General features: G+C 48.4%; 1 protein-coding gene across 1 annotated transcript in view; it reads right to left on the reverse strand.

Moving 5' to 3' along the window:
• The window catches only part of prr36a (proline rich 36a), a gene marked incomplete at its 3' end in the record, with an annotated part of 28,708 nt that overhangs the window by 2,192 nt on the left and 13,220 nt on the right, over window positions 1-13,296 (reverse strand). Inside the window, exons 2-5 of the mRNA XM_079160239.1 lie at window positions 10,491-11,130; window positions 10,234-10,327; window positions 3,596-3,774; window positions 790-3,414 (exon numbers count right to left, since the gene is read on the reverse strand). Coding sequence (XP_079016365.1) covers window positions 790-3,414; window positions 3,596-3,774; window positions 10,234-10,327; window positions 10,491-11,064 — 3,472 coding nt within the window. The 5' untranslated portion in view covers window positions 11,065-11,130. The remainder of the gene's footprint in view (window positions 1-789; window positions 3,415-3,595; window positions 3,775-10,233; window positions 10,328-10,490; window positions 11,131-13,296) is intronic.

Consider the following 13,296-nt stretch of genomic DNA (forward strand, 5'->3'; position numbering starts at 1 on the left):
TAAACGAGTGGAAGTGTGAGAGACCTTGAAATGAACGCCGGTGGGTGTTTAAGATCCACAGACCACGATTGTGCCACTCCCAAAAGCCCACTTCAATGAAACTGTACGGTGAGAGAGTACATCATGGTAAAAATCTAATCTTTATTTAAAGTTTTAAAGGTTCATTACTCCAAAAGATGGATGAAGAAGAAGCAGGGGTACAATTTAAAGTGCGAGAGATGAGGAGTGAACGGGGATAAGGAAGAGTGCCTGTATCGTAAGGTAGGGGAGCGAAATCTAACAGGAATATACAATCAAAACTCAATCATCAGTTTTGTTCAGTAAAAAAAAAAAAAAAAAAAAAGCATGAGGATAAATACACATATTAAACATGTTAAACAGTTCATTCCACATTTCTTTTGTTATGCTTAATTTTCTTGTTTCCCCGCTTTAAGTAAGAGCTGTAAACAGACAAAATCCACCAGTTCAGGACAACCACATGATTCTGTGTTAAGTCAAACCCAGGCACGCTCACACATTAGGAGTACATAGTAGTAGCTATTGCACATACAGGAATTTAAGCCATATGCTCATCACGGAAATGTTATATCAGAGGGAAGTGCCACTGCTGTCTTCTTTTTATTTCCCTTTCTTTGCTCTGTTTTTTGTCATTTATTTTTTAAACTTTGATTACATCCACCCCCAGAGATTTCAGGACAAACACTGACGACAAGAGCTACAACAGGGAGATATTGTGGGGAGGCTGGAGCGGGGCGTTACTTGGGGAGATGATGATTAACTATACGTTACCTGCAAAAGAGTTCTCAGTCTTTTCACAGATAGAATAGTAGGGAGGCTGCATCTCATCTGGGTTCTCCTCTGCTCGCTGCAAAGTGCTCAGAGTTGACGAAGGGTCCAGGGCTTCCACGGGCCGCGGCACTTCCTCCCCGACGCGCTCTGCAGACTCCGCCTCCTGCTCCCCACATTCGATGTACTGCTGCTCCTGTGTGTGAGGCTGCGGGATGAGACAGGGCTCCTTGGCCTCCTCGGGCAGCTCCTCCAGGGAGAAGATGCCCGGGCTCCTGATGCAGCTCTCCCCTGTGGACTGGGCGTTGGAGTTCGAGGTCGTGGTCATGGTGTCGAAGCCGTAAGACGCCAACGATGTGGCCGAAGGCGGGGTGGTGTCTTCGCCTGCACCGCCCTCCGCCTGCCCCGGGGTGGCCTCCTCTGCCTCTTCCACGGTGGACAGGGAGCGCTGGGCTGGAGGCTGGTTGTCAAAGGTCATGTGCATGACCGCCGGACTCTCCAAGGAGTCGTCCAGCAGAGCCTCTCCCTCTGTGTCGCTGGCCTCGTCATCCGTTACCGAGGTCGAGGACGGGTTGGAGGTGGGGGCCGTTGCGGGGCCTCCCAGGACTTCGTCAGCGGGCAGGGTCGGGGCCTCGGTTTCCTCCCCTCCTTCCCGGTCCAGGTCGGGCTGTGGGGAAAGAGCCGGCGCTCGCACATCTCGAGGCTGCGGCTTCCCGTCTCGGTTGTAGTCACAGAGTTCCTCTGGCGTGCTGGTCTCGCTGCTCAGGGTGCTTGACAGAGACATTCCTGGTGCCATGGTCTGCATCAGGGCGGGGCTGGACTGATCCATGTCCATCTGGGCCTCTACACTTTGGGGCTCCTCTTTGACAGCGGAGCGATGGGGAACTTCTCGGTTTTCAGGATCAAAAGGAGCCGAGCCGAGTTCTAGCCAAGCTTGGGCTGGGGTCTGAGTTGGGGTCTCCAGGTCCGCTTGCCAGGGGTCTGCCAAAGGGCTTGCTGCAGCCGCTCCTGCCACCTGTGCGGGCTGGGAGGCGTGCTCGAGGTCCTGCTGTGGCTGAAGACGATTTGCCCAGGGGTCAGCAAAGGGGTTCGGTTGGTCCCACTGAGCAGCCGGGGCGGAGGGCAGCAGAGGGGGGGGCGGGGGCTCGGCAACTCTGTTCAAGTTGTCCAGCCTTTCATCTTCAGCGAAGTCGTCCTCATCTGCATTCCCGTAGCTTTCCAGCCCGCTCTCTGTCACCCCCTCACTAGCCATCTCCACATCTTCATCATCCTCCTCCACCTCTTCCTCCTCCTCGTCGTCGTCGTCGTCATCATCTACGTCGTTGTCATGCCTGGGTCTCGGAGGTTCGTCCGCCCGCTCTGAGCCCACATCCATGTCACACACCCGGTCGTCGTCGTCAAAGTCGTCGTCGAAGTCATTCGCCGGTATGTCAGGAACCTTCTCAAAGTCCGGCGAACCTGCCGAGGCCCCCTCCATGTCGATGGCTCCTTTCAGACTGCCGTCTCCCAGGTCATCCATGCTCTCCGTGCCCTCCAGGACACCGGGGGCACTCAGCTCAGACGCACCCTGCTGGCTGCCGCTCACCTCCTCGGAGTCCAGCTCGGAGTGCAAAGCGCCACCCGCCCTCCAAGCAGACCCTCCGACTGGTCCGGCGGACCCGGGGCGAGACTCCTCCGTGGGCTGTGTGGTTCCACTCATTTCAGACACAGAAACCAGCTGGCTTCCTTCCCTCTCCTCTTCATCCTCCTCCTCATTTAGATTGCTGTGAGGAACTATTAGAGGGATGGCATTCGCTGCTGCTTCAGCTGGGAGGGTCTTAGACGGGGAGGGGGTTTGGTTTGTTAACAGGTAAACCGCCTCCTCGGATAGACCTGGAGGACTACAGGCCACTGGTGGTAATGCAGGCTCAGCTGGGGTCTGCTCCTGCATCATTAGTGAGGGAGCATTGCTATTTAGCTGCTCCTGGGCTGGAGATGTTAGTCGTAAGGCTGTCCTGACGGGGCTTTGAGGGGGAGAGCAAGCGGCTGCATGTCTTTGAGCGGTCTCTTGAGGTACCACATCTGGCGTGGTATCCTGGGCCAAGACTTGGGGAGAGTCGTCCTCTGGTGCGGCGGCAGCGAGGGATGATGCTTGTGGGAGAGACTGTGTAGCTTTGGTTTGTGATGCTGCTAACACATTCGCTGCTGTGGCACCTGCTGCACCCGCTGCACCTGCAGCTCTCTGAGCTTCAACAGCAGCTTTGGTAGTGTTTGAAACCCCTGTCTTCTTTGTAGTGGTGAAAGGTTGGACAGTCTGAGTGGGTTTGGTTCCACGTTTCGCCTGAGGGGTGCCGCGGCTTGCAGGTTTGTTGACTGGAGAGGCAGGTGGGGTTCGACCAAGGGGCTGCTTGTTGTGGGTGGAGGACCAAGCAGCCGCTACAGGTTTCTTTGAGAGAGTAGATCTCACAGGTTGCGAAGGTTTGGACTGTGGGATTTTGAGGTCCGCTGCCTTCTCGGTTGTGGACCCTTTGGAGGCGGAGTTGAGCTTTACGGTGGCTGTGGGTTTAGATGGTTCAGGTTTTTTGGTAGCAGCGGATGCTGTAGCTGTGGTAGGTTTCTTTGCCACCACAGAAGGTGGTCGACTGACATCTGGTGCGAGAAGAGAAAAACCAAGAAATATCAGTTCACCCAATCTGATTAAAATTTTTATTTCATTGCTGGCAAGTCAACCACTTCTTACTACTTTACTGTGGACATTTTAGATTGAAAACTTGGAACTGTAAGTTATCCAAATGTAAATGGAACGTGGTTTCAGAAGATAGTCTCTTACCTTTCTTTACAGCAACAGCTTTAGGAGGCTGTGCCGCTGCGGTCCTGCCTGTAGAGGGTGCCGTGGCGACTCTAGAGGCAGCGGTTTTGGCAGTTGCATTGGCGAGGGGCTTGACTGTGGATGTGGTGGGCCTGGATGTGGTGAATGTAGGTCGAGATGTCGAGGGACCTGTAGCAGGCCTGGAGGAAGACAAACAGAAACCTCCAGTTGGCACAGAAAAAAAAAACTGAACGAAAACAAGAAGTTGCAGTTTAATTTCTGTCGTGCATTCGCTTCGTTGGCAAAGATCCAAACATGAAATCTGATGCTCTGCCTCTACATAAATAAATGGGCTCTGCTAATGTAAACCACTAAAGCGACTTCAACAATGGGAGCCCATTAAACTCAGAACCATCCATCTAATGCCAATAATACCTCCTTCATTCTCCAATGAATTCAAAAAGACAAGGAAACGGTGTAATGAGAAGGAGAACGACAGGAAAAATATATATAGAAAGATTGAAGAGGAAAGAAAAACTTGAATTGGAGAAGAATGAACTGAAACAAAAAGTGAATGGTGAGCAGAATGCAAAGACGACAGAGTAACAAGAAAAAGGACATAAGGTGGCCAAAGAAGAGGAAGGAAATGCAGGATAGTGGAAGAATATGGTTAAAAAGAGGAGGAAAGGGAGAGATCAGCAGGTGGGGGGGGAGGGAAGATAACAGTCTTAAAATTAATCTCGTTTTGAAGTTCTTTTACTAATCCACTCAATCACTACAGCTGCAGCTACAAGCCAGAACTCTCTTCTTCCATCAGGCTCCTCTCCTAGACGAGCAAAAAGGACTAAACCCAGTTAGGTTTATAAAAGACTTCTTAAATCTTCAAATTAAGAGTTCGGCAGGGGTGTAAAACTGAGACCTGAACCCGGCCAATCCCTGCATCTCTAACGCCGTCTCCGACCGAATCGGATGGTTCTGACATATTTTGGCCATGTCGCCCAGCCCTAGGCTAACGCAAGCGTTGGCTATACGCCGTCTCTTTCCCTCTCCCCAATGGAAATTGTCGACTCAAATCTGGTTGTTACTCATTATACGCATGAGGCTCAGTTGTAAAATTGGTCGAAAACCACATTGGAAAATATCCAACCACCAACCTCATCCAGGCCCATTATGCAACAAAAAACCCTGAAGCAGAACATTTAGACTTTTGTTGTGGCTCACCAGGTTGGGGTCTGGAAGCAGAACTCATGCCAGCAGTAGTGGTGGTCGAGTTGGTTCGGAACAGTTATGACGACATTAAAATCTATAGTTTCATAATGAAGTGTTTGGATCTCCGGACACACATCTTCTCATTTGCTTCACTACAAGAGAATCATTTCATTGCTCCACCATTTGTCCATATGAGAAACTTGGAAACATGCAAATGACAAAATCAGACCCTATGGACCAAACTAAAATGGGTTGTAGAGGGCAATGGAGGCCAACCTTTCCAATTAACAGCCAATATCTTTGCAGTATTAAGCAACGTAGCACATCTAATGTAGTTGCAGGGTTCTTGTGTACACAAGCAAGAATACGACTATGTTCTACTAACAGTCCCGCTCTGAGCGGATCAGAAGTATGTCCATGGTCCAACACATTGTTATAGGACTCAATTTGAACAGTGAAAGTGATTCTTTGGTGACATTTGTGCACCAAAAGTGCAGCGATATCAGCAGCAGTAACCTGTGCTGTACTGCAGCTGTACTCAACCACTGGGCCAAACATTTTTCACCAAATACTTTTATGTGCTCAACATTTGACAGAAAAAACAACATTTCCTTGAAAGTAAGAAACAAAAAGGGATGCTGGAGAAAACCTTGCACAAGTAAAAGCTTTATATGAGGAAATATGAGGCTGAATACATTAACTTTGGACTCATAATGGCAGTGATGGATGAGGGTAAGCAGAATATTGCTTTTGGTCATTACAGCGGAGCTGAATAACACTTCTATTAAAAAAAACCTGTTTAATTTTTCTACTTTTTTGTATTTTTGAAGGTGGTTCAAGGATTTCTTTTTTTTTTTTTAAACAAATCAGAAGTGGGCCTTAAATTCTAAAAAGTGGAGAGCCCTTGCTAAACTGGGCTCGCTGGCGTCTCCAAACACATTTGTCTCGTCAGGCTCCAAAGAATTTGACGTATTCTGTGCTGAATTGGCGAACCAACAAACAAAGTCCGGCTGGTAAATGAGCGAGACGTCAAGTCCTCATTTCTACACTTTAACTGTGTGCAAACAATACAAAACCTCAGCACTGAACACAATTATTAAATACGACATCAGTTTCTATTAAAACTAAATCACTTTCACAACAACCAAGAGCTCCATAATCAAACTTAACTGCCTTAAAGAACTGTACGACCCCACCACCAATTACAACAGTCCCCGTCACGTCTTCTTGTTGTCTGCCGACATGGTAGATGATGTAAACACAAACTGACAGACACACACAGACTTCGACGGCTTCTAGCGGAGTTTCATGCCGCTCCCACATTACAATAACCATTACAATGGCCATTTGTTTCCCCAGGAGCAGACATGGACTCATTGGAATACTGTAATAAGCTGCCATCGGGCAGGAGATTTGGGTTGTAATGTGAAATGGAAGTGTGTCAGACACTGTGACGAAATGGGCCCCGAGTGAATGTTGGGTAATGAGGAAGAGCAGAAGAGATACAAACTGTATGACGGGGGGGGGGGGGGGGGGGGGGGGGGGGGGGGGGGCGGGGGGGGGCGGCACATGTCTGAACTTTTAAGCAGAAAAACAATAACAGGTTGTGGACGGGAAAGGTGAATTAATTGAGGGCGTTTTCATATCTACTCTATCGTACCACTCCATCATGTCCGCCTTGATTCCTGACGTAATTGAGAGAATTACTTTCTCTCTGGGAAGAGTGAGACGGACTGAAGGATGAAATGAAGATAATAAAGAGTTACGGGATGGGAATGAAGAGGATGACGGGAGGTCACAGAAACAACATAACCCCACCCCTCCATTGTTTTATGAGGAGTCATAACTCATAAAAAGGGTTTGATCCAGAGGGACGGCACAGCGAGGAGAGACGACCCACTGAAGCCCGTGTACTCTTCACACTCTGCCCGTGGCTGCTGGTTGTGTTGTTGGTGTATTAGTATGGATTACGTTTCCTGCCGGCAGAGGATTGAAATCAATACAACTCACAGTCCAAAGGAGGGATGAGAGGCACTACGCGGCCATCTACGGGATGTCAACGACCCAACACAAGGCCAGCAGAGGGACAGGTCACTGATGCACTTTATGGGCCGTCTTTGTTTCACAGACAATATTCTCAAATGTTTACGACAGATGCAACAACACGCCCGTGGTATTAACATGCTGAGCAGCTGCAACATCTGTTCGGCTTAAAATCAAAGTGTAAACATTTTTTTTTTTTTGTTGAAGCCACACCTTCTCCATCCATCATCGGTCCCTCTTTGCTCTAGTTTCTCCTCAAAAACACAGCTGGGAGGCTGGACTCTCGCGGCATACCTCCTGTAGATTTAATTATTCTGCTTTAATCAAACCAAAGCGAAAGGAGAGGGCATGGCCAGGAAGAAACTTTATCCCAGCCGCAGTAAGCTCATCCTGCAAATAAAATGCAGTCCAACTACACATTTTTCTCTCCTCGCCGATTATTTCCCCCTCATCGCGTCAAGGGCCCCCTTCCAAGACAACACATGGAAATGGAGCACCCTAACAATACCTTGTTTGGCTTGTACGCCGTCCAAAACCAGCTGCTTTACTCCTTCCCTGAGAGGAGCACACATTCCTAGGGTTTGTGCGGCCCTACAGTTATCTCCTTGACAATACGGAGCGGAGGCTCGGTGGAAAGTTGACATGAAACGTTGCAGCCAAGCAATAGCATGGCAGACAGTGTTGGCTCCTATGAGGCCCAGGGCCCCCGCTGTCACTGTGACAGACACCATGGGGCCTTCTCCGTTAGGACAGTAATCCTGCTCCCGACCGAGTCGGGGAGAAATGACAGCTTTAGATTCAATGGGACCAGACGGAAGTAACCGGGAGATGAGACGGGAAGAGAAACGGGCAAAACGTCAGGATAAAAGTCAGGCAAATTAAATTTTTTGTGTGCAATTTTGATAAGTTCTCCAAAGCAGCCCATTTAGTTTGAGAATTAAGGAGGGAGCATTCTGTATCCGAGGGGCCACGAAGCACCATTACCACCAGCAACTCTGTCCATTCCCAATGGGGATCCTTTGCGAATAAACCGTCTCACAGATCGCTCAACAACATAATCACCGTCCTCCTCGTGTTACACAACCACACTCGGAATTTTACAGTCTCTGAATGCAGCTAAATGATGAATGAGTTAGAGATATGGGGACAGCTCGCTTGGAGTTGGGCTGTAAGGAGGGCTTGAGGAAATCCTGGCCAAATGCCCGGCACTGTACATGCACAGACGGCAGAAAGGATGAGGGGGAAGAGAGGGGAGAAGGAAAGAGAGGGAAAGAGGGGGTCGGGGTGGAAAAAGACTGATTGCTCAGTCAGTGCAAGGACACCATCACCCATCGTTGGAGGAGAGCAAAGCAGGTGCCAGATTTCTTCTTTTTTTTTTTTTTTTTACAACGTTTGGCTTCTACTCTCATTATCAAGCGTCCTCATCGACCACTGACGCATCCTCCGGACCCAACCATTGTTTGGGGTGGGTGGAGGGGGATTAGAAAGGAACAATGGGATTTTACCATCAATTTAAATAGATTAAAGGGTAATTGACGGATTGTGCGTAAACATGCATGTGTTTTTTTTAGTTACATACTTTAAGTAAGAAACCTTTACTGCCTTTTCTATACTTCTACCAGATCTCACTCCCACCATACCGAAGCACAAATCCTATCTCCAGGAGCTGAACGCAAACACCGAATGAGGCTTTAGTAAACGTAAAATCATTTGCTTCAATATGCTTCCATTCCTCCCTTTGGGCCAATGAAAATGAACACTTCAACATAGTGTGTTGTGTACATTGGCCTTACTGTCTACTCTGCGTTTTACCTGCTGAAACTTGAATAAATGTTAATGTGTGTTCAAGTGTGACAGTTTGGCCAACAACGACTGCTACACGAGAAACAACAGGGCGGGGCTGGAATGACAAAGACGTGGTTACAAAAGGTACAAGGAAGAAGCTAAATAATCTCATTAGGTAGTTAGCCAAATCCTTTAACACCATTTAATACCGTTGCACGTATTGCTACAGATTATTGGTGCCATCGTTCTCGGTGTTGTGACGCAAGTCAGCGCTTGAGCTGAGAGACGGTCCGTTTCTGTGACTGTCCGACTACAAACGAGAGCCGGCAGGAACGCAGACTGAAAAGCACACGACTACCGCCGTTGTTGCTACACAAAAGGATTCAATACGCCACAGACTTTGTCGTCACGTGCAGGTGGCACGAAATGCAACACGCTTCGTCCGCCACAAGGAAAGAGCCAGGAAACAGTCACAGAGGGATGATTGGGCCTCTGTAATCAGACTCCAACACTTGAAACGTCTCTTCTGATTAATTCAGAGGAAGACCACACACACACACACACACACACGCACACGCACACGGCCATTTTATCGACCAACCAAAAAGTCGTTTAACAATAACGAAATGCAAAATAAGTGTTTGCTTTCAGCCTGAAGATTGTTCTCTTGGTAAAACAGGAAATTGGCCGTTTTATTTTATTTCTTATAGCACCGAAAGAATCCAATGACTCTGTGCTGCTTCAGAGTGACGCAGCACATTGTTCCTTTATTTGATAAACGATCATCAAGAGGAGACGAGTGGAGAGATAATCCGATCGGGCCACTCGGTACAGAACACTACATCCTGTAGAAAGACGGTGGAGCGGTGGATTACAGATCGGACACTATAACGGATCACTCCATGTAAACAAATGCAATCGCATTAAATCAAGTTCAAAACTTTTAAAATCACATTATTTCACAAACATTTGAAGAAAACACCAACTGCCAATTATGTTTGGCAACATAATAGACATTTGTTTTTAAAAGCCTCTACAAAACAAAAGCTTCCTCGTTGAAATGGAAGTAAATGATTATTAAATTCTGCAACTGATCATTTGAGAGCAGTTTACGCCAACTAGATCCCTCGTTATCCAAACCACCAGCTCAGTATGAGCGGGATTATGACCCGAGTCAATAGCCCTCTGCCCCGGAGGGTGGGGCTGGTGTCTGCCCGGGGGTCCGTTTGGAACAAAGCGGTAGTTCTTCAGTATCGCTGCCTCCGTTAAGGCCCCTCTGTCTCAGGTTATTTCTGCTAACATGACTCACACCCTTCAAGCGAAATCTGACTCAATAACGGCCCCAAAGACCACAATGGACATCCTTCTTCACCGCTCTCTTTCAGGCCATCAAGATAAACTAAGTCAGCCCTCGTCCAGTTTGTAAAGGGGATTAAAGAGTTCACATCTCAGGGGGGGGGGGGGGGTCAGAAATGCAATGCAGAGCAGGAAGAAAGAAAGTGCTTTTGTCAGTAAAACAAAAACGAGTTTCCCAACCGCGTAACTTTATCCAAATGCATGTGTTCGAGCGCACTGTGAACACTGCACCATTGGCTGCCTGTGCTAGTGATAGATATGCATACCTGGTGGTCTTTGAAGCGCCGGCAGCACCAGCTTTTGCTGTGGTCGAAATGCCGGGTTTTGGGGCAGTGGACGCCGCCGCTTTGCTGGCAGGAGCTACAAAAAAAAAAAAGGAGAAAGGAACAACATGAAAATGAGACCGTGTTGAAATCAAACAAGGAAAAGAAGTGATGTTGAAGCATAGGTTGTCAAAGACAATCAATATGATACAAATATTATTCATCTCAATTCAGTTTTACTCTCCTTTATTCAGACTTACCTGTGGTTTTGGGTCGAGCTACGTTAACGGTCTCAGCTACTGGTCTCTTCTTAGGAATGCCATTCGCTGTTGTTTTGCTACCATTTGTTGCTGTGGCGGCAGCAACAGAGGTAGTCCTGGCCGGTCCAACGGGCTTCTTGTCAGGCACTCTCGATTGGTTCTTGACCGTGGAGGAAACGGCTGCTCCGCCCACTGGTCTTTTAGGTACGGCCCCCGCCGCCGAGGCTTTCGCTGTAGTTGCCGGTTTCTTGACTGCGGCGGCCGACGTAAGGTTGGAGGATTTCACGCCGTTCGCCGTGCGGTGCGAGGCGGCACCTGGCCGGGATCCGGAGGCCCCCCCGGGTTTGGCTGCGGGCTGCGTTTTAGTCGCAACAGCTTTCGGTTTGACTTTGGGGTCCGCTGCCACCGGCATGGAGTCGGCCTTCGGAGCAGCCCTGGGTGCCGCGTCATTCGCAGCTTCCTCTGGTTGCGATGGGGCTTGCTCTGTGAGGTTGTCCTGCGACGAGGAGGGCTCTGCTACAGCTGCAGCTTCGGTGGGCTCAGGGGTTTCCATGGTATCCCCATCCGGTTTCATTCCCGACGTCGCTGCTTGTTTACACGGTCCAGGGGCTCACACTCGTTCCTCTCACACTTCGATGTCCTGTAGAAGAAGAACAACAACATATATTAATGTTATCTTTTGCTGCACACCTCTTCAATGCAGAATTGAAGCATGTGGCACTACTCATGAAGTCACAGCATTTACATGTCACTGTCAGCCAAAGGAAATGCCATTTATGGCAAGGGCTCTCCAAGGAATTTGGGGGAGTCTGAAAAACAGGAAGTGAGCAGCGAGACATGCCAACAAATCGGGTTTTCTAAACCACGGCGACTAGTCCGCCCATCTAACAGAACTACCATGGTAACAATGCATCATAATGTGTGCGGTATTAAAATAAACGTAGTAATAAACTATTAAAATACAACAAGAAGGATCCGCGGATTGTTGCAATTCCACGTTTAAAGGGGCAGAAATATAAAAAACGGATGACTTGTCGCTGTTCTCCAAATGGCTTCAAGAATCTTGAAATTGAAAAAGGAAAAAAAAAGGCTGTGGTTGGGAGGCTTCAAAATCTCCGGTCATGACACACAGAGGAGGAGGAGAGGGAGGAGGAGGAGGAGGAGGAGGAGGAGGAGGAGGAGGAGGAGGAGGAGGAGGAGGAGGAGGAGGAGGAGGAGGAGGAGGAGGAGGAGGAGGAGAGGGAGGAGGAAAACAAGTCCCAAATGGTGCACTCGTTAGCCATTGTCTTCCTCTCTGTCGAGCAGGTCCAGATGGTCGCTGCCACGTCATCCTGCGAGCGCTTAACAGATATTTGTGTTGTGGGAGATTCCCTAATTGACAGCACTAGAGGAAGAGTAGAGTAGAAGAAGCTGTGCCGAGTTTGGAAGAAACGAAGGGGCGAGATGTTAATGAGTTCAGAGAGTACCACTCTGCTCAGACACATCCTCCACGTTATGGGTTTACTTCCCCCTCCAATCATCCCCTTCACCCACTCTCTCCCCATTCCTCCGACCACAGCAGCCTCTCCCCACCCCCTCCCGATTACAACCCTCCCCATTTGCCACTTGTTCCTCCCCTCCTCCCACTGCTTATAGACCGGCTTCCAGTAAATTGCTACACATACGCTCTAGCCGCCAGTAGAAGCTCTGTATGACCCAGGAAACAAGCTGTGCAAGAGGTGGACTGAATAAAAACAGACCAAGAGGGATAGAGAAAAAAAGAGCAAAGACAAACCAGAATATCACAGAGTAGTGGAACAAAACGAAAGCTTATAGAAGAGAAAAAGGTGAACTGAGAATAGGTTCTTCCTACTCGGCTAGAAAGGCATGAGTAATGATAACAATGAACTAACCATGGCAGCAATTCAGAGCGAGAGCAGACTCTTCCCTCTCAGCGCAAACTAATAAGGTCATGGCCGTAGACGATTTATGATAACGCCATTAAAGCCAGACAACTAAAAAAAAAAAAAACATCTTGGAAAAAGGACCAGTTCCAATGAGCAAAGTTTTCCACAGACACGAGGTACTGAGTGCATTTATACAGCCCCACAGCTTAGATTTGCCTTTCGGACGGAGAAAGCATTCGTATTCATCTCCAACTGACACATTTCCAACAGACGTTTTAGAATCGAGTCTTTCTAAAGAAGCAGCAGCACTTATTGTTGTCCAAAGGTCAGGCCACATTTGCTTCCTCGCCAGTTACACATTAACATCAGAGGTAACACAATACTGTGGCCCCTTCCTCCCAGACACACTCCTGCTCGGGAGGTAAAAGGGTCTCTGTACGTCTTCACCCTTCGGTATCAATGCGCCCCTGGGTTAGCAAAGAAACAACAATGCTTCTTCAAACAAAAGACAAATGTTTTAAAATAACTGGTTTGGCCAGTTCAGTGCTGATAACCACTGAACGCACCTCCCCACATTCACCACCCTCACCTGCACATAAAGCAACTGTAAACCTGCTCATCTCTTGTATAAAATAATGAAGTCCTACCCTTCGGTTCAGCCATGGAAAAGTTACAACCTGGACTCCGTGCTGGCCTTTAAAACAGTTTTCCCTCCCGCTGCCATCTGTTGTCTTTGTTCTACTCCGGTCTCTGTGGTTACAAATCTCCCACAGAAAGGAAGCCGAGCGGTGGAGAGTAACCTCAAAGTTTGGATTGTCCCTTCTTTTGGAAAAGACTTAAATGACTGTCAATTAGGTAATGTGCAGAGCTTTTGGGACAGTGTTGCGCAAATCAAATCCATTGTCATCGCCTCATTTATA

Source organism: Pholis gunnellus (assembly GCF_910591455.1).
Source record: "Pholis gunnellus genome assembly, chromosome: 5".
Classification (NCBI taxonomy): Eukaryota; Metazoa; Chordata; class Actinopteri; order Perciformes; family Pholidae; genus Pholis; species Pholis gunnellus.